Source organism: Notechis scutatus, chromosome 10, assembly GCF_049901735.1.
Source record: "Notechis scutatus isolate UNSWTSFEM ecotype Mainland chromosome 10, rNotScu1.2, whole genome shotgun sequence".
Taxonomy (NCBI): Eukaryota; Metazoa; Chordata; class Lepidosauria; order Squamata; family Elapidae; genus Notechis; species Notechis scutatus.
The window spans coordinates 5,776,055-5,802,124 of record NC_142018.1 but is presented as its reverse complement, the minus strand read 5'-3'; the positions used below and the strand labels follow the sequence as shown (position 1 = coordinate 5,802,124).

The following is a 26,070-nucleotide window of genomic DNA, read 5'->3' as shown; positions in this document are numbered from 1 at the left end:
AGTGACACGTGGGAAGAAGGGGAAGGGCCCATAACTGCTGACGTGTTTTGAAGCAGCTCTAGCTGTAGATTCTAGATGATGATCTTCCAGAGCAGCTCATGGGCAGTGCTTTGCGAAAGTCCAGAGCAATAATGACTCTGACGGGCTTGAAGACAAGATGCAACTGCCACACAAAGGAACCTGACCACAACTGCCGCTTCCTTTTTTGAGCAGTAGCTGAGAGTCCAGGAGGATCCGCCCAAGTTGCAGGCCAATATTGAATGAGAAGTGCAATTCCATCCAAGACGACCAAGGTGAAAACATCCCTGAGCCAAGGGCAGAACTGCGCTGAAGTTGGTTCCTCCCCATCCAGACCCAAACAGCCTCCAGACCCTGGCATCATCTGGCGGCCCAGGATTCGGATTATACCAAATCCCAAGCTGACAGATGACCTCACCGAGGAAGGAGACAAACCACTGCAGCCTAGTGCCTATCACCCCGAGCCCCGGTAGCTGGTCAGTGGCGTTGAAAACCACTGAGTGGCCAATGCATCAAAACCCACTGAGCAGTCCAGGAGCCCCAGACCGATGCACCACTGCTCTCCTGGCCTTATCAAAGGCTATTGAGAAGCTGAGCAACACTTCCTGTGTACTCTACCCCAGACTGAAACCACGCCAAAGAATCTGCTTCCTCCAAGGTCTTCTGAAACTGCCATCCGACGACTTTCTTCAGAAAGGGAAGATTGGAAACTGGACAACACTGCCCAAGATATCACTCGTCTCTTCAGCCTACAGCAGGAACACCAGAGAATGTTTATCATTAACATACTAAACTGGAGACCTGGCAGTGGGTGGGTTCAGAGGCTTTTTGGGCACTGCATCCCCTCCATGTGAGCAGGGCTCCAGGAATGCTCTCCTCTCATCCCTTGAGAAGTTGGATGTCCTTCCCTCCCCAAGCAAAGGTGCTTCCAGGTGCTCAGCTTGGCTGCTGACACTTTGCAGAGATGCTCCTGAATGGCTCCTCTGATGGGCACCTGGGATCAGAAAATCCAGGCAGCTTGTCTGAGTAGCCAATGTCCCTTTCAGGGGAGACCAGCCTGGGCTTTGCCATTTTCTCTTCTTTAAACTTGTTGCAAATGAGTCATTTCAGCGCAGTTACCTGAGAAGTATTTGCAGGGAAGTTGCTGGCCACTGTTGTCCTTAGGAAGATGTAAGTTATTATTCAGAATATAAATGTCACCTCGAAAAAGAAAAGAACCATGCAGAAAAACTAAACATATTTAGGGTCCAGCTGGAAGGGATAGGAAAAGATTCTACTTCTCACCCAGATCCTGTAAAATATATTCTTAAATAATCGATGTAAGCTAATTATTTATTTTCTCTTCAGTAAGACTGATTTCTTATGGCAGCATCGAGTCTGCATAAATAGCTTGAAAACGCTTTTAAAATGCTTCCTCTGCCTAAGTTTCTCTCTCAGTCATTCTGCCTGGATCAGATGTCCACGGCCTCCTGGGGACTGGGCTGTGGAAGTGGCGGGTGAGTGCGCATGAAGCTGCATTTGCACACGGGCAGGAGTTAGGTTGTGTGCATCAAACCATCCCCTCCCCCCTCTCCTAGGGTCCACGGATCCAAAAAGACTGGGGATCACTGGTCTAGATGAAGAACCCACAAACTGCATCAAAAAGTAGGTAGAGTCTTCATAGGTAGAGTTGCAGGAAAAAAAGCAGCCAAGACAGGAAACGTACACACGGATTCAGACAATCAAGGTTTGCTTTTTAAAACTGTATTTGGAGGAACAATAAAATCCAAGGTTACAAAGATCAGAACTGGTTGACAGCATGAAATTTGCCCTCTGTCCAACGACAACGGTCACCTTCTATTAATCATACAACGTACTAATGAAGTCAGAACCAGGCGGCTTCTTTTGTCTTGTAACCTACTCTCTTTAACAGTCCCCCGTTCACTTCTCTGTGTTGGGGCTGGGCGTACGTGAACTCTCAGGTTTTAGCCTTTGCAACTAGGATGGATGGCTACAACTCACCAGAAAAGGTGGCTTGCCCTGGTCTCATGCCACTCACCCCAAGACCTTTGCTGCAGCTGCTTCTGGGGTTGCACCCAGCATCTCCATCCAAATGTCCAACACTGAATTACACTTGTGTGTCTAATTCTGACACTAATAAAGTCAGTTGCATTTTCTTCTACTGGTGTCGGTAAATAAATGGCTGGTTCTATCTGCTTTGGCACCATTAATTAAAGACCACTTCCTGGACATAATAAGGCCATTATTCTCTTTAAGTATGGCCACATTTTGTCATGTAATATGCAAAATGCACAGAAATTGATCTGTTCACCAATCAATATCAATCAATCAATCAATCATTTCTATGTATGTAAAGATTTTATGACCACTGACCATAGCAAAGAATCCATCCACCCACTTCATATTCTTTCAGTGAACTCTTAGCCTAATTAAATCGTCCTTTATCTACTGCCATTCGATGCTTCTGACAGGCAGTTCTGGGCCCTGGAGAGCCACGTGAGCAACTGTTCTGCGGGCAACATTCCAGCTCTTTGGCTAGTATTGATATTTTACAGCGTCACAAGCTTATTTGACTGTATTAAGACCATAGAAACCTGTACAAGTCCATCTCACTCCCTCCACACACACACCTCTAGCACACAGCCATTGGGGTGATTTCATCTAACAATAATCTATGTATGCAAAGATTTAATTAAAAAAATACACAAGCAGATTAACAAATGTAACTTTTCAAAAAAAGTGCCACAATTTTTACAGAATTATTTCTGGCTCCAGCTACGCTAAAAAAAGGAGACGTCTAACCCCGCACCCCACCCTACCAGGCTCTCCAAACAAGGACAAGAGTCGGGTGCCTTGACCCCTTTGCTTTCTACGCATTCAATGCGCGGACTGGACTCTTCTTCTGCCGAGAACGGATGCAGCGGGGCCCTTGACTCTGTCCCGACCTTTGAGTGTCCTCCCTGGCGCCCTTCTGAGGTCAACGCTCCAAGAGCGGCTCCTCTCCAAGAAGGGAGACAAAGCCCACCAAGCCCCCCGCTGGCCGCAGCCTGCCCACCCCCCCACCCCCCACCCCGTGGCTTGCAGCATCCTCACAGGTACAGGGAAGGGAAGCAGAGGAACCACCTTCAGCCTTCCACTCACATTGAGGCTGTGCTCTCTGGCCAAACCGTTTTCCTCCACTCTCGGAGGAGCTGTGAACCCCAAGAACCTTTAGTGCGATCAAGTGGGAGCAGCATTAGGGCCCGGCTCCCCCCCAGTGCAAATAATGCTCCCCAGGGGCTCTTCCCCACCCAAAAGACCCTCTCCCCTCCGGCTGGCTGCTCTGCTCAGCAGGCCAGGAAGGACATGCGTCCCCTCAGATCTCCATGCTTCCTGGTCTCGGTTAGTCCCACAGGCACTTCGTCCTGGGGACAGAGAAGGAGCAAGAGGGTCAGACATCTGTTTCTCCCCACTTTAAATAACATTCTTTGGTACTAACACTACACATTCTTTCGGTCAAAATTGCAACAAGTGAACACAGAAGCAGCTTAAGCCTTTACAAAGTGCTTTGGACAAAAGAGAACTCAGAGTTCCAGTACAATTAAGGGACAGAGTTGGAGAAAAGTTTTCCCAAAGAAAGGGGAAAACATAGATATCGGCATCTTTAACTATAGAAAAATCTAAGATTCTTAAGCACATACCTCCCACATCCAAACTAAAATAGAATAAATCCCAAATCTGTCATCAGAATTGTGATGTCGTCCAGGGTCAAATGCGCAGGTCCCTTCCTCGTGCAATGGGAATGCCCCTTTCCTTCCATTCACGGCCTTCCTCCTCCTCCTCAACTGCCAAAGGAACAAGACCCAGCATTGCCCTGGGGGCTGGGTGGGGGGAGAATAGGCAGCAGCAGCATTCAACCCCCCTCCCCCCCACCCAGTCTGTCAGCCCTTGTCCAACCCTGCGCATTTTCAGAGCGGTTGGGTTCTGGCAAATAACTTTTCGTATCACAAAAGGCCATTTTCATATGGCAGAACTCAAGGCTAAGTACACTTTTTAAAATGCATAATAATTTTGATGCATAAAATGCACAGTTCTAAAAATATGGACTGATGACTATGATTTTGTAAATGCTTTTCATAATTCATAAGCTCCCCTCCCCCCCACCACTTTTCCCTTGTAGTCCACCGTAAATAAACTGAAGAAAGCAAATACTTAACTCCCGGCCACCAGTAATCCATTCTCCAATATTTACATGACAATTCATTAAAAAGGATTTGAAAGGATCTTCCAGAAGTGGCCAGAAGATGAAGCTTCTGGACCTGATTGGAAGATTGCTGGAGAGACAGGTGAGAAATGAAGCTGCTGGGTGACAGGCTACAGCAACCCTAAATGAGTCATCCTGGGGTACTTGAAGAACTAGCAAGTTCACTGTGGTATCCAAAACATGAAGCAGCCATGCTAGGTTGCAGAGGTCTAATGGAGGTGGCACTTTGCTTGTGCGTGGATCTTGAAGATGTCAGGAACTCTGCCCTTCTGCGACAGCTTAGCATGAAGGACACACGTTGCCCCTGGATTTCAAGATTTTCAGATGATTTGAGTATGGGAGGAAAGCACCCTGAAACCAAGTGCAGCATGCATGCACCCTGGAATGCCATGGCTCCCCACAGCCAGCTCTGTGGAAGGCACGTCACATATACAATGCAGCCGAGGGAAGTTGAATCAACACACTGATCTGAGCCATTCAGGCTCGTCAACTACAGAAGGGCTTTCAAGGTTTCTGCCCAACTTTTGATGGCCTTATCTTCACTCGCTTATAGGTGCATTTGAGGCAATATTTCTAAAATGAATAATGAAATGATATTGAGTCTATAGGGAAGGATGGTTAAGAGTGCAATTCATCCAGTTTGATGCATTTCGGAGGTTTTCAAACCAAGCACCCAAAATGTAGACTCTTGTCTTAAAAAAGAGCTTCAGTGTGTGTGTGTGTGTGTGTGTGTGTGTGTGTGTGTTTTAAATCTCTTGAGATAGCATGAAGAAGGATCAGGAAAGCCCAAACATCCATAGCATTGTCAGTTGCTCTACGAAATGAGAGGAGAGGGAGCCTCAGTATAGAAAACAGGAACGTATTTCAATGGTTGCTTCCAATTATTGTTATTAACAATCCAAAAATTAAAAAGCGGCCAAAATAGATTTATTTTGGCAATGCAATGGACAGCATCACTCAAAAGCAAAAGCTAATTCAATGTATTGCTGTTTTATTGTTCTTGTTTCTGTAGAGATGAAACTGAATGTTGGTCATTTTTACTCTGCGTTGCTAGAAATATAACCTTGTTTTTTCCTTTAGCTGAAGCCTGGGGTCCATGTAAAGACACAAAAACGGCCAGGTAATTAATGATCTTAAGCATCGGATCAAAATGACTCAAGGTGGGCAAGTTTTAAACTCAGAGCAAGACATCTTGAAATCAAAGCAGATTTGAGAATTGAGCCTCAGGCGGCCCAGGCGGTTCTCCAAACGTTGGATTCTATTTTCATCTTTTTTCTCAGTAGACGTCACCTTGTGCTAAAAAGTGGTACCTAATAGGAAAATAAAAAAGAGGTATATTTTTTTTTGGGTGGTGGTGGTGGTGGTCTCCTCGTCTCCTTTGATAAGGGGGTTTTTCTCCTACTCTTTTCAGCAGGGATTACAGAAAGGAAAAGGGGCTCCGCCACTGTTTTCTTGCAGAGCGGCAGGAAAGGAATGGTCCTGGGCCGGGCGAGCACAGTGTGCAGGGATGTTCCCAGGAAGGATCGCCGATTTGTGGGATTGCTGAGGCGGCTCCCTGCCCCCTAGCAAAAAGCCAGTGATCCAAGGAAGTCTCTAGGAAGGGAAATGAATGACTGTGCAACGAGAGGCAGAGCTAGGGTGAGGCTGACTGGGGGACGGTTGGGAAGGGGAAAAGAAATACAACGGAGAGAGAGAGAGAGAGAGCATGAAAAGAGAAAAAAAAGCTCACAACTGGAATGTCTTCACATTCACTGGGCAAATGTTTTCACTTCTGGCTCATGGTCCACAGAAGAAGAAAAGATGAAGTAGTGCCAGCTGCAAAAAGCCCCCATGATTTCTGGGCCTTGGGAAAACTTCCAGCCCTCCTCTTGCCTTCCGCCCATTCCTGTGGCCCTCGGAACCACTGCAGGAATCGGGCTCTCTGTGAGCATCTTCCACGCCAGCCACTGCAACAGGCGACACCCGGCTCTCCTCGGGTGTCTGTTCAAGTGAGAAAGTGACGCTGAAGGTCCGAGCGCTGGGAACAGGACGGGCTGTCTGTGGCCTCCTGCTTGAGCGGGGCTGGGGGCTGGATTAGAAGACCTCCAAGGTCCCTTCCAACCCTGTTATTCTACGTACGTAGTTGGACGAAGGATGGGTGTCTTGAGCCTGATTGTATGTGCAAATAAAGCCCTGTCTGAAAGCAAAGTCTAGCAGGCGCATGGATAGCCACTACATTCTCTTGGTCTGCTTTGGGGTTTGCGTCTCTCGCCATTTCCAGGGATGCTTCGGACCTTTTCTTGGAGAGATGAAAAAGGGGGCTGCAAAGACTGCTGAAAAACCAACCCAACACACACACACACCCCACTCCCACCCGGAAAGTCTTCCCTTATGACCTGCTTGCCACTGGGCAGAAAATAAACAGCACCAGGAAAGTAGCCGCGGGTGGTTCTGGGCCAGGCCCTTCCCTGGGTTGCAGGGGGCCACCAAAGCCACAGTGGGGAATGCACAAGCACAAGAATGTAAACAGGGCCGCCAGGCGCCACGCCACAAAACTGGAAGAGGAAGTCCACGCACACAATGGGCCACGGAAGCCGGCAAATCTCTTGACATGAAGGCAAGTTCAGGGCAAAGCAGGAAAGATGAACCTGAAAGGGGCCCAGCAAGGAGTTCTTTGTGGCCACTGTGCCTCTTGGGGGGACACACTGTGCCTCTTGGGCCAAGGCACTGCAGGGCAGGAGTCCAGCGGCCCGAGGAAAGGAGGCCGTCCACTACTCGCCCTCACTGGGAGTGGAAGTAGATGGGCTTCACCTTCCCAGAAAGGATCTTGGGGACCTGCACCGAGATGATCTCCGCCATCATTTCAGGGTAGTCGACACTCACCATGTGGGACTTCACCAAGAGGTCAAAGGTGAACTGATGCAGCTCTCTGGCAATCTGCGGAGGGAAAGGGAGGTTGTCACAGGGAGGCCCCTGTTTTGCCTGGGGGTGGGTGGGGGGGGCTTCCACACCCTGGAGGACGGGAGGAGCCCCCGGCGGTTCCAAAGGAGGAAAGTTTGGGGCTGCTTCAAAGGGAAGGGGGAAGAATTCCCAGGGGTCCCTCATATCCCATTGCTCTGGCTGGACCTGTGTTGTAAGGGCACTTTATTCTCCCGCAACCAGAAAATGCGCAGAACGTTCCGCCAGGTGTGACTTTCTGTTTTGTTTTGCTGGAGCTTCTAGAGTTCCCCATGGCAAGCGGTGACCCCCAGCCCCCTCCTCCTCCTCCTCCTCCTTTGAGCCCACTGTCCAGGCAAGAGCTCGTCTTCAAACCGAAGGGCCAGGCCCTTTTGCTCCGTGGCCAAGGGCTGCCCCAGAATGTGCCCCAACGTGGTGATGTCCATTGCCGGACACCCCATCTGGTCCCTCTCCTTGCAGCTGCTTAACTCAGCATTCCTCCCGCTGCCCGTCTCAAATTCAGACGGAATCTCCTTTTCTTCCCTAAACCCTGCCTAAAATGGCTCCCCGCCTCCCTCCCCACCCCCCCCCCCCCGCATGCCTCTTCCCGAAATAGTAGCGTGGAATAATTCCAGATGTTTAACACTGGTGGTAAGGCTGGATGCTCCTCTTGTAAGAGGACGCTCCTCAGAAGGGAGTAGCGTCACCCAATGAGCGCTAGGGATCTCGTGTGCAGACCGGCTGATTGGCCGGGAGCTCCTTGAAGGAGGTGCTGACAGGTGTGGCGTACATAGCCAGCCCAGACTCGAATCCAGATCCAGTTAGCCACAGATCCCTAAGTGGAATCAGGTTTGGCTTTTCAAACCACAGTTCCGGGCTTCCCTTCCGCCACGCCTTCCTTTTTTCCCTCCTTTAGACAGACAAGTCTTTGATGTGCCGCCCATTGGTCTTTTCTCACTCTCTCCCCTCCGCTGCATGGAAGCATCGCATGGGGCCGGCAGCAGGAAATGCGCCAGCTGCCCCCTTCTAAACGTAACGGTAGCTGGGGATCCAACAGGGAACCTGTTCCAATCCACGGAAACTTAACGGACGGAGCTTCCCCAAGAAGACGTCCTGGCAGGGCCCCCAGAAGAGGACTGGGGGAGCTTGGCTCCGACCCAAAGAGGAAACACCCAGCAGGAATTAAGGGGGGGGACTCTTTCCCCCCCAAGCTGCACGTGGCTGTTGAGTGGTGGGCCAGGAGCCCCAGTCTAGAATGACAGAACAGAAACTTCCTTTCAGGTAACTTGGTGAATACTAATACGGCAACAACTTTGTCTACCATGTTTAAAGATGCACAGACATGTGTATGTCCACTTTTGGATCTCTCTGGGGCTCGGCCCAAGGATTTTGGGACTACTGCTTGCAGCTCTGAGATTCTATGACTTCCTGGGCTTCTATGCTTCCTCTTTGCGTTTCCTCTGTCGAAGCCCTTTTGGGTCTGAGTAGGCCTTGCCCTGCACCCCAAGCCCCTTGGCCAACTCCCCCACTTTCACACTTACCGGCTGCACGGAGTCCAGGAGCTTTGTGAGCTGATAGAAGCGACGTGAGCAAGATGTGGGGTTCTTCCTTTTGCAAGCAATGATGCGGTCCAGCTCCTTGATGTAGTTCATCCGGAGCTCATCAAAGAACTTCTGATTCTTCAGGCCATCCACTGGGACTGATACAGGAGAAGGAGAGGAAGTAAAAGGCACAGACGCAGGAAAGAGACCCAGGAATACTGAGGGGGCGGTGCCCCCTCCCTCCTTCCGTACAAAAGTGCAACCAATAGGGCAGCTGCCACAGAGAACACAGAATAACAGAGATGGGAGGGTACTTGGAGGTTATCTAGTCCGGCCCCATTTCCTGCCAGTGAGAACAATTAACCTGTGGAACGTCCTGCCTCTGGAGGCTGTGAGTGCTCCTTCACTGGAGGTTTCCAAGCAGAAACTGGGCAGCCATTTGTCCAGAATGGTACAGAATGGTACAGGAGGAGGTTGATCTAAAAGACTTCCAAAGGTCCCTTCCAACCCTCTTATTTTACGTTTTATTCTAAGTACAAAAACAGGGGGATGAAAAATGCCGCTGCTTACTGATACTGAAGAGGAGCAGAGCCTTCATACAGAGAAATTCTTGAGGCGTAATCTGAAGCCATCCAAACTCTTGAGAGAGATGTCGCATCCTGACACACTGGCTGTACATTCTGGATTTGTGCATTCGGTACCTAGGAGAAGTTAAGACATGAATAGGAGAGAAACAGCTTAACAGAGTTTGCCTTTCTTACAAGAACTAAATCCACACATTTCACTTTTGTACACTGCTTGAGATGTTTATGAATGCTACCATTTCAGTCTTGATGGAAACTTAGTCTCTCTTGCTTATTGTTGGTCACATAATGGTGCAAAAGTTGACCCCTCCCTCCACAAAGGTCCTCATAGCCCCAAGTCCAGCCCCCTTTCGTCCCTCTGCAAAATCCCACCAGCCCTTCCCTGAGACTCTTGTCATTTCCTATGAGAAAGCTTATAGCAAGGAAACACTGATGCCCCTCAGCTAACAGGCCCCACTGGGAAATCCGTCCCAAAGCAGCAGGCCCCCTCCCAGCACTAAGGACCGTCTTGTCTTCAGGCTGCCATGTATTCCTGCTGGTCTAACTATGCATTGAGCCACGTTCCATCTCTTCCATCAACTTTTTGCTGAGTAAAGTTGAGTGTCTGCGTTATAAACTTGATTGCAGGAAACATGACTTCAGCAACAGAGCGGTCAATGTCTGGAATACTCTATCTGACTCTGTGGTTTCTTCCCCAAACCCCAAAAACTTTAACCTTAGACTGTCTACTATTGACCTCACCCCTTTCCTAAGAGGTCTTGTAAGGGGCATGCATAAGCGCACCAACGTACCTACTGTCCTATTGTTTCTTTATTTTTCTTACATGTATCCATATATTCAAAACTATGTTTATTCTTATACCTGTATCTTGTAAGCGACTGACAAACCAAATCAAATCAAATCAATCAATCAATAAAATGTGTGCCTGTCTCCAGAGGAATGAAAAGACAGGTGAGGAGATGTGGAATCTGCCAACTACAAGATAGCCCAGGAAGCCCGAAGAGCGCTCAATCTACTTGCACACACCCAGGTGGACCTAATCTGTACTCGTATCTTTTCTTTTTCCTGCATAGGTTGTTTTTCTCTACAGTACGTTTTATGTTGTTGGGTAGGGCCCCATTGTTCAAGTCTGTCAAAACCTATTTGTATCCTGCACTTGTCTTCTGGGGTGTTGGCTACTCCTGTGAGCTTGGTGTCATCTACAAATTTGATGAGTTCCCCTTCTATTCCCTCATCTAAGTCATTTATGAAGATACCGAAGAATACTGAGTCTAAGATGGAACCTTGTGGTACCCCACTGGGTACTTCCTCCATGTAGATGTACTTCCAGTCAGTGCCTAACATCCTTTTCGTTAGATCATGGACACTTCAAAATGAGTCAGAAGGATGCGTTGGAACTTCCATGATCACAAGCTTCTCTCGGTTGCTCATTAAAGCAGCCATGTTTTTTCCAAGTTTCTAAATAACTCTAAGCATATATGGTTTTAATGGTATGGCTGACATTACAAGTATGGCTGTTTTAATGAGTCCATTCATTAAAGTTGCTGGACCTTTTTTCCCAGTCTTGCTTAGCAGCTTGAAAGAACATGTGGCTGCCTTAATGACTAACAAAATTTGAAAGCAGTTCTTCCAAAATATTTATTACTTACCTATTTCTCTCCCTCCCCTTCCTATTTCCATAATTATTCTTAGGGTGAAAAAATATCATGAAGGGAGCTTTTATAAGTATTTTAAAAAAATGATCCAGAGTTATCTTATAACCTGTAAACTTCCAAATATGCCATATTGTAATGGCCAGCTAACAAGCCTTGGAAATGGATCTTGCCATATAAGTTGCCTTATTAATAATACTTTATTATTTGACCATTAGGCCGTATCAGAATACAAAATATAATATAGAGAATAGTAATAAAACCACTAACTAGTAAATATGGCAAAATACATAAGTAAAAGAAAATGCAAATCTTAATTTCTCTGTCAGCCCTACAATTTACTCCATAGATTCTGATCTAAGCTGTTCTCAATTGTCCCGTTTTGTTCAGATAAAAGGCCCTATTGAAATAGGCCCTATTTCCCACAAGGCCGTGGGGCCTGTTCTCTTGCCATATGTGGCACATGCAGCTGTAGGCAGGGTCATCTGAAAACAAGCATGCCAAGCACACAAGTAGAACTTGGAACTTCATTTCTGTAGTATCTGGCTACAAAGGTCAGCCTGAATCCTTCTCCAACAGATGCCCAGGGATTGAAGTAACTGAATACACGAACTGCATACAGAAACTCTGGTAGTCAAATAGTGCACAGAAGAACACATGGGAAGTCCCCTGTCTGCCCAAGACCTGGGATAGAGAAGCCAGAAGTGCAGAAAACAGTGGCTATGCTTGGGTCAAGACAGCTGCATGTGGGGGGGAGGGGGCGTACTACTTTACAGAACTTTGATCCTCCAAAGTGGTGAGGCCTCAGCATTTTATGCCAGAGATCAACAAAAGATGGAATATTTCAAAGGACGCAAAACACAAGGAAAGGACCAGTCCTTGACCACTTGAGAAAATATAGCATATGCCTGGAAAATAGATATTCACTATTTACACTGAAACATTTCTACGGAAGAAACTTGTACTAAACACTCCTAACTAAGCTCATATTTAGACTTAGAGTTCTACTTTTTTACACATCTACTTTCCAGAAATTTTGATCTCTACGTCTGCCTCTCAGAAGAAGTGTCATGCCCCTGGTGGAGACTGACTCTGAGGGAGAGGAGGAACAGCCGACAGGGAGTGGAAGTGGGGCTCCAGAGGTTGTGGAGGAGGCTGGGGAAGGGTGGAGGCCGGCTGGGAAGTCAGAGGAGGACCCAGGCCCATCCCCTCTCCATCCTAAGGCACGCAGGGAGGAGAGGATAAGGGAGAGACGTGGTCTACAGAGGAGGACAGGGCCTTGATCCTCTTCATGGGCTGCAGCTGTGACAACTGGATAAGAGGACAGGCATGCATAGGGGCCGGTGCTGGAAACATAGCATGGAAATATTTCTAGTTTATTGTTCCTCTCTGAGTTTGGTGTCCTTCCCAGTGTGTGTTCTGATATCTGTGGGCGTCTTCCAGCCCTTATCTTGCCTGGTTTGTGTTGTTTTTTGACTCTTTATAATTTAAATGGCATTTTCTCCTTCTTATAACTGCTTGTGTGGGAGTTTTTTGTCTCCAGTCAAGGATATTTGGAGCTTGGAAGCAAAGTGAAGGAATAAAAGGGGCTTCACCTGTTTTTTGTGACTGTGTTTATTTTGTATTCCACCCTGGGTCATCACAAGAAGTGAGTATGTGAAACAAAGCAAACGTTACCTTGTGTGGCTGCACATTTGCCTCTTGACTCTTGTGTAAATGTAATCCCAATGACATTGCATTCAAGAATTGAAACAAGTCAAGCAGACACAATTTGAGCTCAAAAAACCTTCCTTCCTTTTCACTGAAAGTGGCCCTGTGGCTCACTTGCCCTGCCGTTCCTGAGGAAAGGAGCGGGCTTCCTCTGGCTTTCGCTTAAAGCCAACCACAGGCTAACCCCCTTTCCACTTTCTCAATCAAGTCTAACATGAAACAGAGACAACCTACTCATTGAAGACCAAGTCTGGAGCAAAATAAAGCATCCGGGAATTCACATTGGTGAAGGACCTCCATCCCATGGCAAAAATCATCAAGCCCATCCAGGAGTACTGAATGATGGCCATCTGGTCATCTACATGCAGGTTGCGGAACCCTAGGAAGAAAAGTCAGAAAGGTTAAATCAGCTGGAGGCAAAGCTCTTTCTTCAGGTCAGGGAGCAGCTGGGTTGTTAGCCTGGGCTCAGGCTGCTGGCACCTCAAGACCGACAGAAGGCCTTCTCCAACAACGATTTGCTGCTTGTGGCATTTTAAATCTGGTAGCGAGGGAAGGACAGGTGAGGGAGCGACAAGTCATATACAACACATTTTCTTACTGAAGGTTTTCTGTTGTTATTATAGAACAAGCTATTTTTCTCTCTTATACTGCAGGGATCAGCAAAAAAAAAGAGGACATAATTAGGGATGAAATTGGAAAGAAAATAAACTAAAAGTTCACACCATAAACTATTTGGATTCCGAGTTGCATACAGCCTGGGCCGCTGGTATGACTCCATGGGAGGAGAGAGGCATTAAGTCAAAGGTCTGCTGGGATGCCTCAATAAAACCCAGAATTTTCTCAAGCAGAATTATCAGAGGTTCATGTAATTTGATGCCACATAGTGTGGGCCACACTTCAAACAGATTATATTTTAAGATTACATTTTAATCTCACTGGTATTACCCTATTTTTTTCTAAAAGCATCTCTTAAGCCTTTACAGTTATTAAAAATATATTGTATTGCCTTAAGTATTTAATTCATAACTGCACTTGCTCCACTTAAAGCTTCTCATCAGTTAGATTTGCAGACTGAGAGGGAACCAAGCACTTTTGTTGCTAATTGCTAACACGAGCGCTTGTTTCATTCACCTTCGTGGCATTTGGAGATTGGCGAAGGTGCTGAAATGAAGGTTCACAGAGAAAGAGAAGAGCATTACCAGAACGCTCAACAAAGCTAAAATCGGGAATTACTTATGTCTTATTCTTACTTTCTACATCTTTCCAAGGTGATTTATAATATACGCTGAGCGCACAATTATTAGGCAAGTGAGTATTTTGATCATATCATCATTTTTATGCGTATTTTCCACTTCAAGTATAAACTTATATTCAAATATAGTGGATATAAGCATATCAGGCAATGTGTTTTTGTGTAATGAGGGAGGGTGTGGCCCAAGGAGATCAACACCCCATGTCAAGGTGTGCATAATTATTAGGCAGCTTCCATTTCCCAGGCAAAATGGGCCAAAAAAAAGAGATTTAACTGAAAAGACAAAAAATTTTAAAAGGTCTTTCCGAGGGATGCAGCACTCTTGAAATTGCTAAGATATTGGGATGTGATCACAGAACCATCAAATGTTTTGTTGCAAATAGTCAACAGGATGGAAAGAAACGTGTTGAGAAAAAAGAGACCCACATTAACTGCCAAAGATTTGAGAAGAATTAAACGTGAAGCTACCAGGAACTCATTATCCTCCCGTGCTGTCATATTCCAGGACTGCAACCTACCTGGACTGCCCAGAAGTACAAGGTGTTCAGTGCTCAGAGACATGGCCAGGATAAGGGAGGCCGAAACCCGACTACCACTGAACAAGACACATAAGTTGAAACGGCAAGACTGGCCAAGAAATAGCAGAAGCCAGATTTTTCAGAGGTTTTAGGACAGATGAGAGTGACTCTTGATGGACCTGATTTGAAGGTTTTGGTTTCTCTGCCCTGAGTAGATCTTTGCAGTTCTCCCAGTGCTGTTTCTATGAATACTTTATTTCGTATTATAGACAGACATTAATCTGCTAGCCTCTGTTCTATTATTCCTGATCCTGGGTGGTGTTCTTTCCAGAACTGACACATTCGTTTCAAATATCCTCTTCTTGTTGGACCTGATCTGTTACAACAGACCATTATTTCTTTGTTTTCAATCACTGTATATTTGTGACAAATAAACACCTTTTCTTCCAGTTGTTCTGCAGCTGCTGGCCCTGGTTGCTCAGCCAACAGTCCTGAGTCCTGAAGTCCATTTTTCACCAGATATCCAGGACAGTGGTGGGATTGAAATTTTTTTACTACCGGTTCTGTGGGCATGGCTTGGTGGTCATGGTGTGGCTTGGTGGGTGTGGCAGGGGAAGGATACTGCAAAATCCCCCTTCCCTCCCCACCCACTGGCCTGCTTTCCAGCTCCGTTCTCCTGTGCAAGCTGGGACTCAATGGGAGGCAGAGAAGAGATGGGTGCAGGGCCAGTCAGAGGTGGGATTGGCTGGTTCTCCAACTACTCAAAATTTCCTCTACCGGTTCTCCAGAACTGGTCAGAACCAGCAGAATACCACTTCTGGTCCAGGATCTCCAACATCTAGCGTGGACCTTGTTAACCCTGGTGACACCCAAGACAGTATGACTTTCTGACATTTATATCTCACCATATTTTTAATGGGAGAGAAGAGCCTCTTTGTCTGACTCTTCTGAGGAGACCCGTCCAGTATGGTTGAACCTCTGGCATAGCTTCTATCTTCCTCACAGCACACAAGCCCCACAACCACGTCTCACTGGGAAATTGTTGTTGTTGTGCAATCCACATGGGCAATCCAAAATTCTTTGGATCATTCTAGGGTCAAAATATATATGTCTTGGTGACATATCCCACCCACCCAGCTTGTCTTGTGCTTTATTGGTCTGTTATTTTCTAAAACAGGAAACGAACAGTCTTCTCCCCATGAACCAACAGCCATAAGCCTCAATGCAGAAAACTGTGATTTGGACCTTCTGAATTTTGTGATAGAGAATATCTAAGGTCCTCGGGGATCAATTCTTTTCTAGAATCTTTTCTTGGCACTATTTTTTCAGCGTCAATTTCTATACTTAGAAAAAATGGCAATATTGTTTTTGTACAGGCATTTGACAGCATAGAATAGCTAACATTAACACAGAATTCAGAGTGTTCAAACCATTCATATAGATTGCTGTGATCTGTACACAGACGAGAGCTTGTAATATTCTTTAACATCATCTAAGTAAGTTTCAAGAAGAGGCAAAAAATTACAGGATCTTAGGTTTCTTTCTTACAGTTACAGATTGCATTACAACTTAATTGGAGATGGAATTCATGCTATCTGTGGTAAATATAAGCCAACAAGTTTAACATCTTCAAAAACTACTAGCATTAACAAAAAAAAAACACAACAACTAAAGCTGAAATTACAATTTGGATTATCACTGAATTTGCAGGAAACCTGCCTATAGCTATCACCTCAATGACACTTTGAGATACCCTATCACACTAATGCTGCATTGGTGGAAAGTGCAGTTAATAAGTGCTTGGCATCAAGCACATTTTTACCTGCTTTCCCACTGGTATCTCAATGCATAATTAAAAGTTTCACTTGAACTTTACTAATATTAATTTAAAAAAACGTTGTTAGCATTTTTAGCAATAGCAATAGCACTTAGACTTATATACAGCTTCATAGTGCTTTACAGCCCTTTCTAAGTAGTTTACAAGGTCAGCATCTTGCACCCAACAATCTGAGTTCACCACGGCTCTTTTTCTAAATAGTTGTTAAACAATGTTCATTAACAATTATTTTATTGGCGGTAAACACTGAACTATCATTTTTGTAATTAATATTTTCAGCTCATTATTAAAACATTAAAGTTCATATATGCTCTTTCTAGCAATATTCTGAACAGTTCTATGTATTTTTTAAAATGCCCTGAAAACTCTTCTGTATGTTAATCCAGCCTCAGAAGGTGTATACTGACTCTCTGCCTTGCTATTGTAATTAAAGGAAAACTCCATGGTGGAAATCACTACGAAGAAATGCAGGAATATAATTTCCAATTTTATTATGTGCTCTCACTATCCTATGTCCAGCCATTACTAATTTCACATTTTGGAGAAATACATATTCTATCTGCTTAAGTTAAAACTGTGCTCTTCTCATGAAAACAACATAAATCTGCTTGCTTGAAGCTTTGGTTTTTTTCATATACCCCTTACGAGAGAGAACTCAAAAGGAGGAAGAGATCAGGACAAAGGCATCCATATCTGAGGCATGTAAAAAAGGAGAGCAAACCTTCAACCAGTCACAGCTACCATCTAATATTCTGACCCCCATTTGTGGATGCTATTTTGATCTGAATGTGAATGTAAGAATGGGGAGGGGTCTTAGACCTAGAGTCCAAAATCACGCCCAGTGCAAATGGCCAGATGGTCATCCAGCCTCTTTTTAAAGATACCCCTAGACCCCTTTATTAGTATCTGTTGCACTAGTGAACGGCTCTTCACATTAAGGTATGTTTGCTGATGTTCAGCTGACCTCTACTTCCTTTTCCTTGCTTGAAGTTGTTATCTTACTATCCAACCAAACAAATTGTAATGTGGAGAAATGCAAAGTTTTACATTTAGGTAGGAAAAATCAAAGATATAAGTACAGATTAAGTGAGACCTGGCTCAAAAACAGTAACTGTGAGAGGGACTTTGGAGTCCTAGTGGACAATCACTTAAATATGAGCCAGCCATGCGCAGCAGCAGCCCGAAAAGCTAATACAATCCTGGATTGTATAAACAGAGGCATAGAATTAAGATCATATGATTTATAAAACCCTAGTAAGACCACCACTGGAATACTGCAACCAATTTTGGTCACCATACTACGAAAAAGATGTTGAGACCTTGGAAAAAGTTCAGAGAAGAGCAACTAAGATGATCAAAGTCCTGGAGACTAAAACATGAAGAACGGCTGCAGGATTTGGGTTTGGCCAGTCTAGAGAAAAGAAGAATTAGGGGGGGACATGATAGCAGTATTCTAGTATTTGAGGGGCTGCCACAAAGAAGAGGGGGTCAAATTATTCTACAAAGCACCAGAAGACAAGACAAGAAGCAACAGATGGAAACTAATGAAAGAGAGAAGCAATCTGGAATTAAGGAGAAACTTCCTAATAGTGGGGACAAGTAACCAGTGGAACAGCTGGCCACCAGAAATCATGGATGCTCCATCACTGGAGGTTTTTAAGAAGAGACTGGACTTGTCTGAGATAGTCTAAGTTCTCCTGCTTGAGCAGGACTAGAAGTCTCCCAAGGTCAGTTCCAGCTCTATTCTATTCTAAGGTTCTTGTTTCTGGTCCTGATTTCTGGAAAAACTTGGGACAAATCTACCTCCTTAGGTCAAAACTGTTGTTTATTCACTTCTCTGAATGCCACTTCAGCATCTTAGCCAGCTTCATTCAGCTGCGTCTGTTTTCTGTGTACATCATTCACAGAGTTTTAGAAATTTGCCCTCCAAGCCGTTCACCTTGTCCCTTCTTCCCATTCTGAGATGTCAACAGGTAATGCTTACATATAAGCATTACATACATAGATGTTTAGTATTCCTTACAAGCACTGATAATATCATGTAGTTTGGTAATGAAATGTCTGCAAGAAAATAACCAAGCTCAGAGACCACTAAAGAGCCCACAAATATTTAGGTTTCTATATAATAATGGTTGTGTGAGTCACAGCTGTTAAAGCAGGAAAAACGGAGTCCTGCCTCTTCTTTTGCCCTTGGTTCCTCCACTCCCGCTAACTCTTGAACTTACTCCCAGCATCAGGTTAAGCCCAAATAAACCACTCTGTCAAATGCAATTAGGAAGGACGAAACAGAGATCGGCTGTTGTTGAAAAAGTTAATGGCACCCATTACTTGAAAGAGCTTAAAGACAATTCACAGGACAGCTTTAGTGGTCAAAAAGCAAAAGGCTGATTTCTGTCAAAATGTGCAGTTTTTAGTGTCTGCTGCCAGTGCAAGTTGCGATGATGTCGGAAAAGAGAAGAGAAAAAAAGGCAGGTCCCTGCTGAGTTTGCTGCAGAGGGAGGAAATAGGTGTGAAGAGAACAGTTCAACATGCCAGAATCACGGAGATCAATGGTTACACAATCATTCCCTTCACACTCTAACTCTCTTTCCTTTCCTTTCAGTGAGACATTTATTTAGGCCTATTTTCAGGCAGGAATAGACCTTGCCCCTCTCCTGAAGCCTACCCCAGGCCCCAAACTCCGAGTCCCCTGAGGCTGAGCCTCAACCTCTCCTGCCGGGGTAGCCAGACCGAGGAGGGCCCCGTCTGCCGGCAGGGGTGGTCCCCAAGGCAGCCCTTCCCGCCCTTCTATGGCGTTGCCTTGCAGGGGGGTTTCGAAAGAAGAGGCATGCCTTTGGCTAGCTGCCAGTTCCTATGATAAATCAGAACAAAATATTTATTTAACATTAATGACTGCAGTTGCAAAGAGGCTTTAACTCTCCTGGTGCTACCTATAAGGAAGATACCAATTTGTATCCATTACTTAAAGCAACTGGCAGAAAAGCAACAGAACTAAAAGAGGAGAAAAATAGCCATTAAAGGGGGACTCCAAATAACTTCCATTGCCCACCCTTGAGGGTCCCATCTGGCTGGAGGAAGAGCAGACAAGATGGTAACAAGATACTTGCCGCTCTGCCACCTTCCCTACTATGCATTGTTAAGCTTGCTGGCACCCTGCCATAAACGGAGGGAGGAGGAAGGTAGGGAAGTTATGCAGGTGGTGTGAATGGTTTCTATGGGTAGAATGTGTCCAAAAGAGATGAATGAAGGAATGACAGATGTGGAACAAGTTTTTATCTGACAAGATAGTTTAAAAAAGAGAAAAACAAACGATAAACCAAGAGAATGATCTGAAAGATATTTTTCTTATTGGATCTACAAAACAGGCTTATTAAAGCCTTGACAAAATTTGTGTGATGGGATAAAGAATTGAAACCCAAACAAAGCCTATGACAATATTGAATTGATTAAGAGTTAAGAAGGAAAAGGAATTTGATTAAGGTTAAAATAAGACATCCTCCTCCCCTCCCCCTTTCCTGGCAACCCCTTCCCCGACTTTTTGCTGGCACTAAGATTAAAAAGTTGATGTTTTATGGATTTGTTTATAAAGAAGAGATAGTATTTTGGCAGAAGAGATGTATGCTTAACCTTATAAGAGCTGAAGAGTTATTTTTTTCTACTTTCCCCCCTTTTTTTCTCTTCTCTATCTCTGGGTTTAGTTTATATTACTTTTTACTGTAACCAAAATTGTTAATAAAATTGTATTTAAAAATATGGAGTTTCCAATTATGAACCAAAGGTGTGACATGTCAGCCAAAATATAACGTGAATCCCATCTTCCCTTTGAAGCACAACCATCACATCACAATCACATTTCTTGTCTTGCTATCCTTGCTGGTCAAGCCAAAAATAGTTATTTTTCCTTGTGGCCCATCAAGAACTCAATTACTCTTCCTGCAGAGGAAGGACAGGTGATTTCTTCTCTCTTGAGTAAAATCTCTACTGAAAATTATCTGAGGAAAAAACTAAAAAATTTCTATTCCTTGGTCTAAATCCAACTATTATGAAATTTTGTTGACTGCCATGGAAGAGACGGTCCCGCGTTTCTGAATGGAACCACTTATGCTGGAGTTGATCCAATGACCAACTCAACGCAGCTTGCAGGATTTCGTTGTGCTTCAACTGGACGTTAGTGCTCTTTGGGTCCTAAAATAAGGGAAGGTCAAGATGGAAGGCAAAGCTCTGCCCCGCCACGATGGCATGAACAACTGGGCAATTCTCTTCCTCCTGCAGACAAAGTGCTAGTTTTGCCGCCAAAGCTGGTGCTGTGCTCCCTCAGGGCGCCTAGGAAGCCTGTGCATTGGACGATCATGCATTTCATCACCTGTCCGCCACTTGGCCATTGCTTGGGAAGCTACCTGTAAACGATCTTATACAATTCTTTCATGCTTCATGATTATCCGTGAGTCAAGTTGGCCTTTCTGTAAATCAATCAGATCCCAAACATTTAAATTTATCCCTTTAGCTTCCTCTAGCTTAATTTCTCAGTAACATATAATTTTTGATCAGGGCAATGTTCAAGAGGTGGGATCAGGAAGCAGAATGCTACTCAAAGAAGCAAAGTAGTCACCTTCAAGCAGGTCAATCAAAAAAAAAATTGTTTCAGGAAGTGCTTTGAGATTTGATCAAGATGGGAAGTGAATCCATTGATAGACTGTCCCTAATATGTTGTAGAAAAGTTTCTGTTGCCAACCACAACTGGAATCTTCCAATAACATAGTCTCTTAAGTTTACTATTTAAACAGAAGAAAACCAGAGATTGCAATCTATCTTCCTATCCTATCATTAGTTTTTTTAATTTTTAAAACTTGTTCTGGGCTTTGGGCTTTGCACATTTATAAGTAAGAGATTTAGAAGTTCTGAGAATGATAGATTTAGGAGTGTATTAATTAATTCATTAACTCTAAAAAACCCACGTACTTCATATTTCTGTGGAAAAGGCTCCAAAGATAGGTTAAGTGGATTAAAACAAGTTTCACAAGCTATGGATAATCAAACGAGAAATAATAAAAGCAACACAACCACAAAAATGAGGGCTAGCACAGCTAAGGACAATCAGGCCTGCCTGCAGTTAAAAGCAGCAGGGGCACCTGCAGAGGCAGCGTTAGAGACGTCAGGATCCGTTTGTCCCTCGTTTGTCCCAATGCGCCCCAGTCCCATGGGGGCTCTTGGAGCATGAAGCATCCTGTGAGGACCCAAAGGGGCGTGGCAAAAAAGCAACAAAGTCACAAAAGTAGGTAAAGTCCCTTTAATATCTCCAACTTGGCCCCCAATGTCCAGTTATCTTTGGCTGGAGAAAAAAACTCTCCCAAGAACAGTTTTTTAAAGGGAAGAAATTCTGTCCGAACCCAAAGTACATATAGATTATAAATAAATAAAAAACACAAACCACACTGCAGCAATTAACGAGACAGAGCAGGATAAGGAATTGCAGACTTCAAAAAATAACGAAACACACACAGTTGGGAGGACGCCATAACCCAGATAAGACTCGACAAACAAAGATAATGCAGGCTTTGCTTCCAGCATGGTGCTGTGAGCAAATGCCCCTTTTAAATCCTGTTTTCCTAGCTGCAGCTAATGAAGGGAATCAGGGCCCTTTTCTCCCCCATAAGCCACGTTGCTCCCTTCTCTGTTCCTCCCTGCATGCCCTAGGATGAAGAGGAGGTGGCCCTGGGTCTTCCTCTGAATGCCCAGCCAGACTGTGCCCTTCCCCCGTTTCTTTCACAGCCACCAGAGCCACACTCCCACTCCCTGTCATCTGTTCGACCTCCCCCTTGGAATCAGATTCCAACAGGGGGCATGAAGCATCCCCATCATGGTCTGACCCAAGCAGCGTTCTGCTCAAAGCATGGCAACTGAACTGGATATTACCTTGAGGTAAGATGGGCAGCCTATAAGTTTCATAAATAAATAAAATAAATAAACATTGCATCCTTCTCGGTCAAAGACTAGAGAGGCAGCCATTTCATTACTTGTGAAGGGAAGGCAAAAGTGAGGCGGAGAAGAGGAGCCAGCAACAGCCCCTCCCTGGCCCTTCTGTCCTTGGCTCCCCACATAGTCTGGGGGAAGCAGCCAGAGGGAGGGAGTGGTCGGGGTGGGGGCACTGGGAGCAGGCCCTCCTTTGCTGAAACCAGCCCAGCTGGCTGAGGAGTTTTCTTGCCTCTTTCCAGACACAGGAAAGCCAAACAGTCAAACCCTGGGATGCTTCATTCTAAATTGGACCATGGGTTGTAATGGACGTTTACCACAGGAGTCCTTCAAAATCAGAAGGCGTGGATAACCAGGCAGTACTTTTTAACAGCTCTATTTTAACAGAGATAAGAACCACCAGCAAGTTACGGGATTGCTAATAAGGCATCGGTCTTGGAAGTCGTGATGACATGACACCTACAATCTCAAATCGGAGCGACTTTCTCATTATCCTTATTCACAATTTCTGGAATAGGGTCTGAGAAATACAATTTAATTGAAGTTAAAATGGCACTTTGAGAAAAGCAGCGGTTTGTAAGACTGACAGAACGAACATCTTCCATGCAAAGTTATCCTTTCGAAATGGGTGGCAATTCTTGGTTGGTTGACAGTTTAGGCCATTTGACCCTGGTTGCTGTCTTTGGAGAGCTGAAGGCCTGAGGAGGAAGCGCTTGGCAGACGTTGGAGTGTGGATGGTGAAGCAGGCATGCTTACGAGTTCTCCCCCCTCCCCCATTATACTTCCCCTATTTTATATTGCTAATATGACCTATGGCTGAATAATTAAAACAGTATTAGAAGTTTTGAAGTTCAGGGGCAATGGCTGCCCTCTTGAACTTGCTGGGTCTTAGCACCGAATTGCTCTGGTACATGTTTCTTCACTGAATGGTGGGATAGGTTTTCATTCACAGACCACACTTGTGCACATCAAGTTCCGTGAAATAGGAATCAAGAGAAAGTAAATGCTTCCTTTGCTTACTAAGTCCCAGCTTTTCAGTGCCGTTGCATCCAAGTCAAAAACTAAAGCTTTCTCAATTTGCCTGGGGGAGCTGACAACCTCTTTATTCAGGCAGACCGGAAAGGAAAGCCCCGGGTGTCGTCTGATCATCCCTGTTTCTTTTCAGCAAGGAAGGCTCATATAATGTATGGATCAAAAGTTACCTTGAATCCTGCTTGTATTACTGGAACACGCTCCATGTGGAGCGGCCCTTGAAGAGTCCTTGGAAGCTTCCCCTGGTGTCAAATGGGTGCCCACTGTTGGGCACATGTCACCCCTTTGTTCCGTGGGCTGCACAGGCTGCTTCGGGATCCAATGCAAGCGGCGGGCGGGTCCCTCTCAAGCCTTCCATGGCTTGGGGCAGGCTACCTATGGGGCGACCTCCCTCCAGCAGCATCTCCCCTCCTGTCAGGCCCAGCAGGAGATGCTCTGGGCACAGCCTCCTATCGGCTGGAAGGGTCCCAGAGGAACCTTTTGGATTGCAGCGCTGACCTCTGGGGACGAGATCAGCCCCATCCCTGCTGGCCTTCCATGCGGGCTTGAAGGCTTGGCTTTGTGCCGGAGCCCGGGCAGCATGATGGAGCCTGTCACCTGGCCACAGGGACAGCTGCCCTGAGGTTCTCTCATTTTTCACTGGATGTCTTCTGTTTTTTGCATATTTTTAAAAGTCTTTTTTCATATTGTTCGTTCTCCCTGAGTCAAGCACTTCAGATGGGCTGTTGAGGTATTCCCCATTAGGAAAATGAGTGCACTCAGGGAAACGTGAGAGCAATGTTGAATAACACACAACCAGCATACAGATACACTGAATAGTAAAATGTAGGTTTTACTTCCAGTAAACGGGTAAACAAAGTCCAACAAACAGTCCAAATCATACGCGGTTAAAGCAGTTAGTATCAATCCAGGGATAATCCAAAAACAAAGTCAAGTATCATAAACAGAGTTCAGTAAACGGAGTTTGCTAACAGTTGCAAGACTCACAGCAATCCAAGTAGAACCACGATCAGGCAACATGGCAAAACAGGAAATGCAAGGAGAGAGAAACTAGGTTTCTGGCTCCATCTTATGGCCGTTGGAGGAACCTCAGCCAATCACAATTACAGCAATCTCTTAAAGATACAGTATTAAACTACTATCCTGGTTTATATATTGCCAAACCAACTGTTAGGTGACTATCATTCCTAACATGGGCGGCCATAAAAATGTAATAAATAAACGTCATGCCATGTCATGTCACCCAATCTCTGATCTGGTTCAGCCATCCAGGGCAGCCCCAGCCTGAAAACTACCAATCAGGTGGAGTCTATCTTGACTCGAGGCTGGCTCTTCCTCCATTGCCCCCAACCCTTCGTGCAGAGCTTGAGATCCCCTGACCTCCTCCCTGGTTGTCCAGACCCTGGTTGTACAAAACTCACACCACCGAGAGAGACCAGAAGTCTCTTGGACTTCTCTTTCCTAGCAGTTCCTGAGTTGGTGCCATTCCTGGTGGGTTAGGCAAGACTCTTGATCTCATGAGAAATTCCAAGGTTGACTTAGAAAGACACCTTCTGATCTTTGACAGGTATCGATTTCACAGAAGACAATGTTGAAAAATCACTACGCAATCTAAAACCATCTCTATCTATTGGACCGGATGGAATATGTGCCTACTTCTTAAGAAAGCTATCCACTGCCATAGCCAAACCTCTAAGCATTATCTTTGAAAAATCTTTCAGGACCAGCTCCTTGCCTAACCTATGGTCACAAGCCACAGTCATCCCCATCTTCAAAAAGGGAGACCCAAGCCTAGTTGAAAATTACAGGCCAATCTCCTTATGCTGCGTCACCTGTAAAGTCATGGAATCAATTATTAACCAATCCATCATCCTCCACTTAGAGACAAATAACCTACTCTCCAATAAACAATTTGGTTTCAGAAAAAAACTATCCTGTAATCTACAACTCTTACACTGCAAAAACATATGGACAACACAACTCGACCAGGGCAAAGCAATAGACGCAATCTACATAGACTTCTGTAAAGCCTTTGATTCAGTGGTACACGATAAACTACTCTAAAAATAAAATCCTATGGTATCTCTGGACAACTGAATAACTGGATAGAAGCATTCCTGTCAAACAGACAACAAATGGTCAAAATCGGGAGCGTCCTATCAAATCCAGTACCTGTCAATAGTGGTGTCCCCAAGGCAGTGTTCTAGGACCAACTCTCTTCATACTCTACATAAACGACCTCTGTGATCATATTAAGAGCAATTGCGTTCTCTTCGCTGATGACGTAAAGCTGTTCAATACCACAGATAATACTGCTACCCTACAAAAAGATCTTGACTATCTATCAGAATGGTCAAACAAATGGCAACTTCAAATCTCAACAAATAAATGCTCTGTCTTACATATTGGCAAAAAAATCAGAAAATAAAATACAAGCTGAATAATCAAGAACTTGTTGATGACCCAAGCTCTGTAAAGGACCTTGGAATACTCACCTCTAATGATCTAAGTGCTAGAGCCCACTGCAACTACATAGCCAAAAAGGCATTAAGAGTTGTTAACCTAATCCTACGTAGCTTTTTCTCTGGTAATATCACACTACTAACCAGAGCATACAAAACATTGCTAGACCAATACTCGAATACAGTTCATCAGTCTGGAATCCACATTACGTATCTGATATTAGCACAATTGAGAAAGTCCAGAAATATTTCACAAGAGTTCTCCACTCCTCTACTCGTTAGTAGAATACCTTATGCCACCAGACTTGAAATTCTAGAACTAGAAAACCTTGAAT

The 26,070-nt window shown here is 44.9% G+C and overlaps 1 protein-coding gene across 1 annotated transcript in view; it reads right to left on the bottom strand.

Annotated features, from left to right (window-relative positions):
- Positions 1-1,745: 1,745 nt before the first annotated feature.
- AR (androgen receptor) overlaps positions 1,746-26,070 on the bottom strand; it is a 150,543-nt gene continuing 126,218 nt past the window's right edge. Inside the window, exons 5-8 of the mRNA XM_026684905.2 lie at positions 12,899-13,043; positions 9,289-9,419; positions 8,719-8,876; positions 1,746-7,177 (exon numbers count right to left, since the gene is read on the bottom strand). Of these exons, the coding sequence (XP_026540690.1) occupies positions 7,022-7,177; positions 8,719-8,876; positions 9,289-9,419; positions 12,899-13,043 (590 nt within the window). The 3' untranslated portion in view covers positions 1,746-7,021. The remainder of the gene's footprint in view (positions 7,178-8,718; positions 8,877-9,288; positions 9,420-12,898; positions 13,044-26,070) is intronic.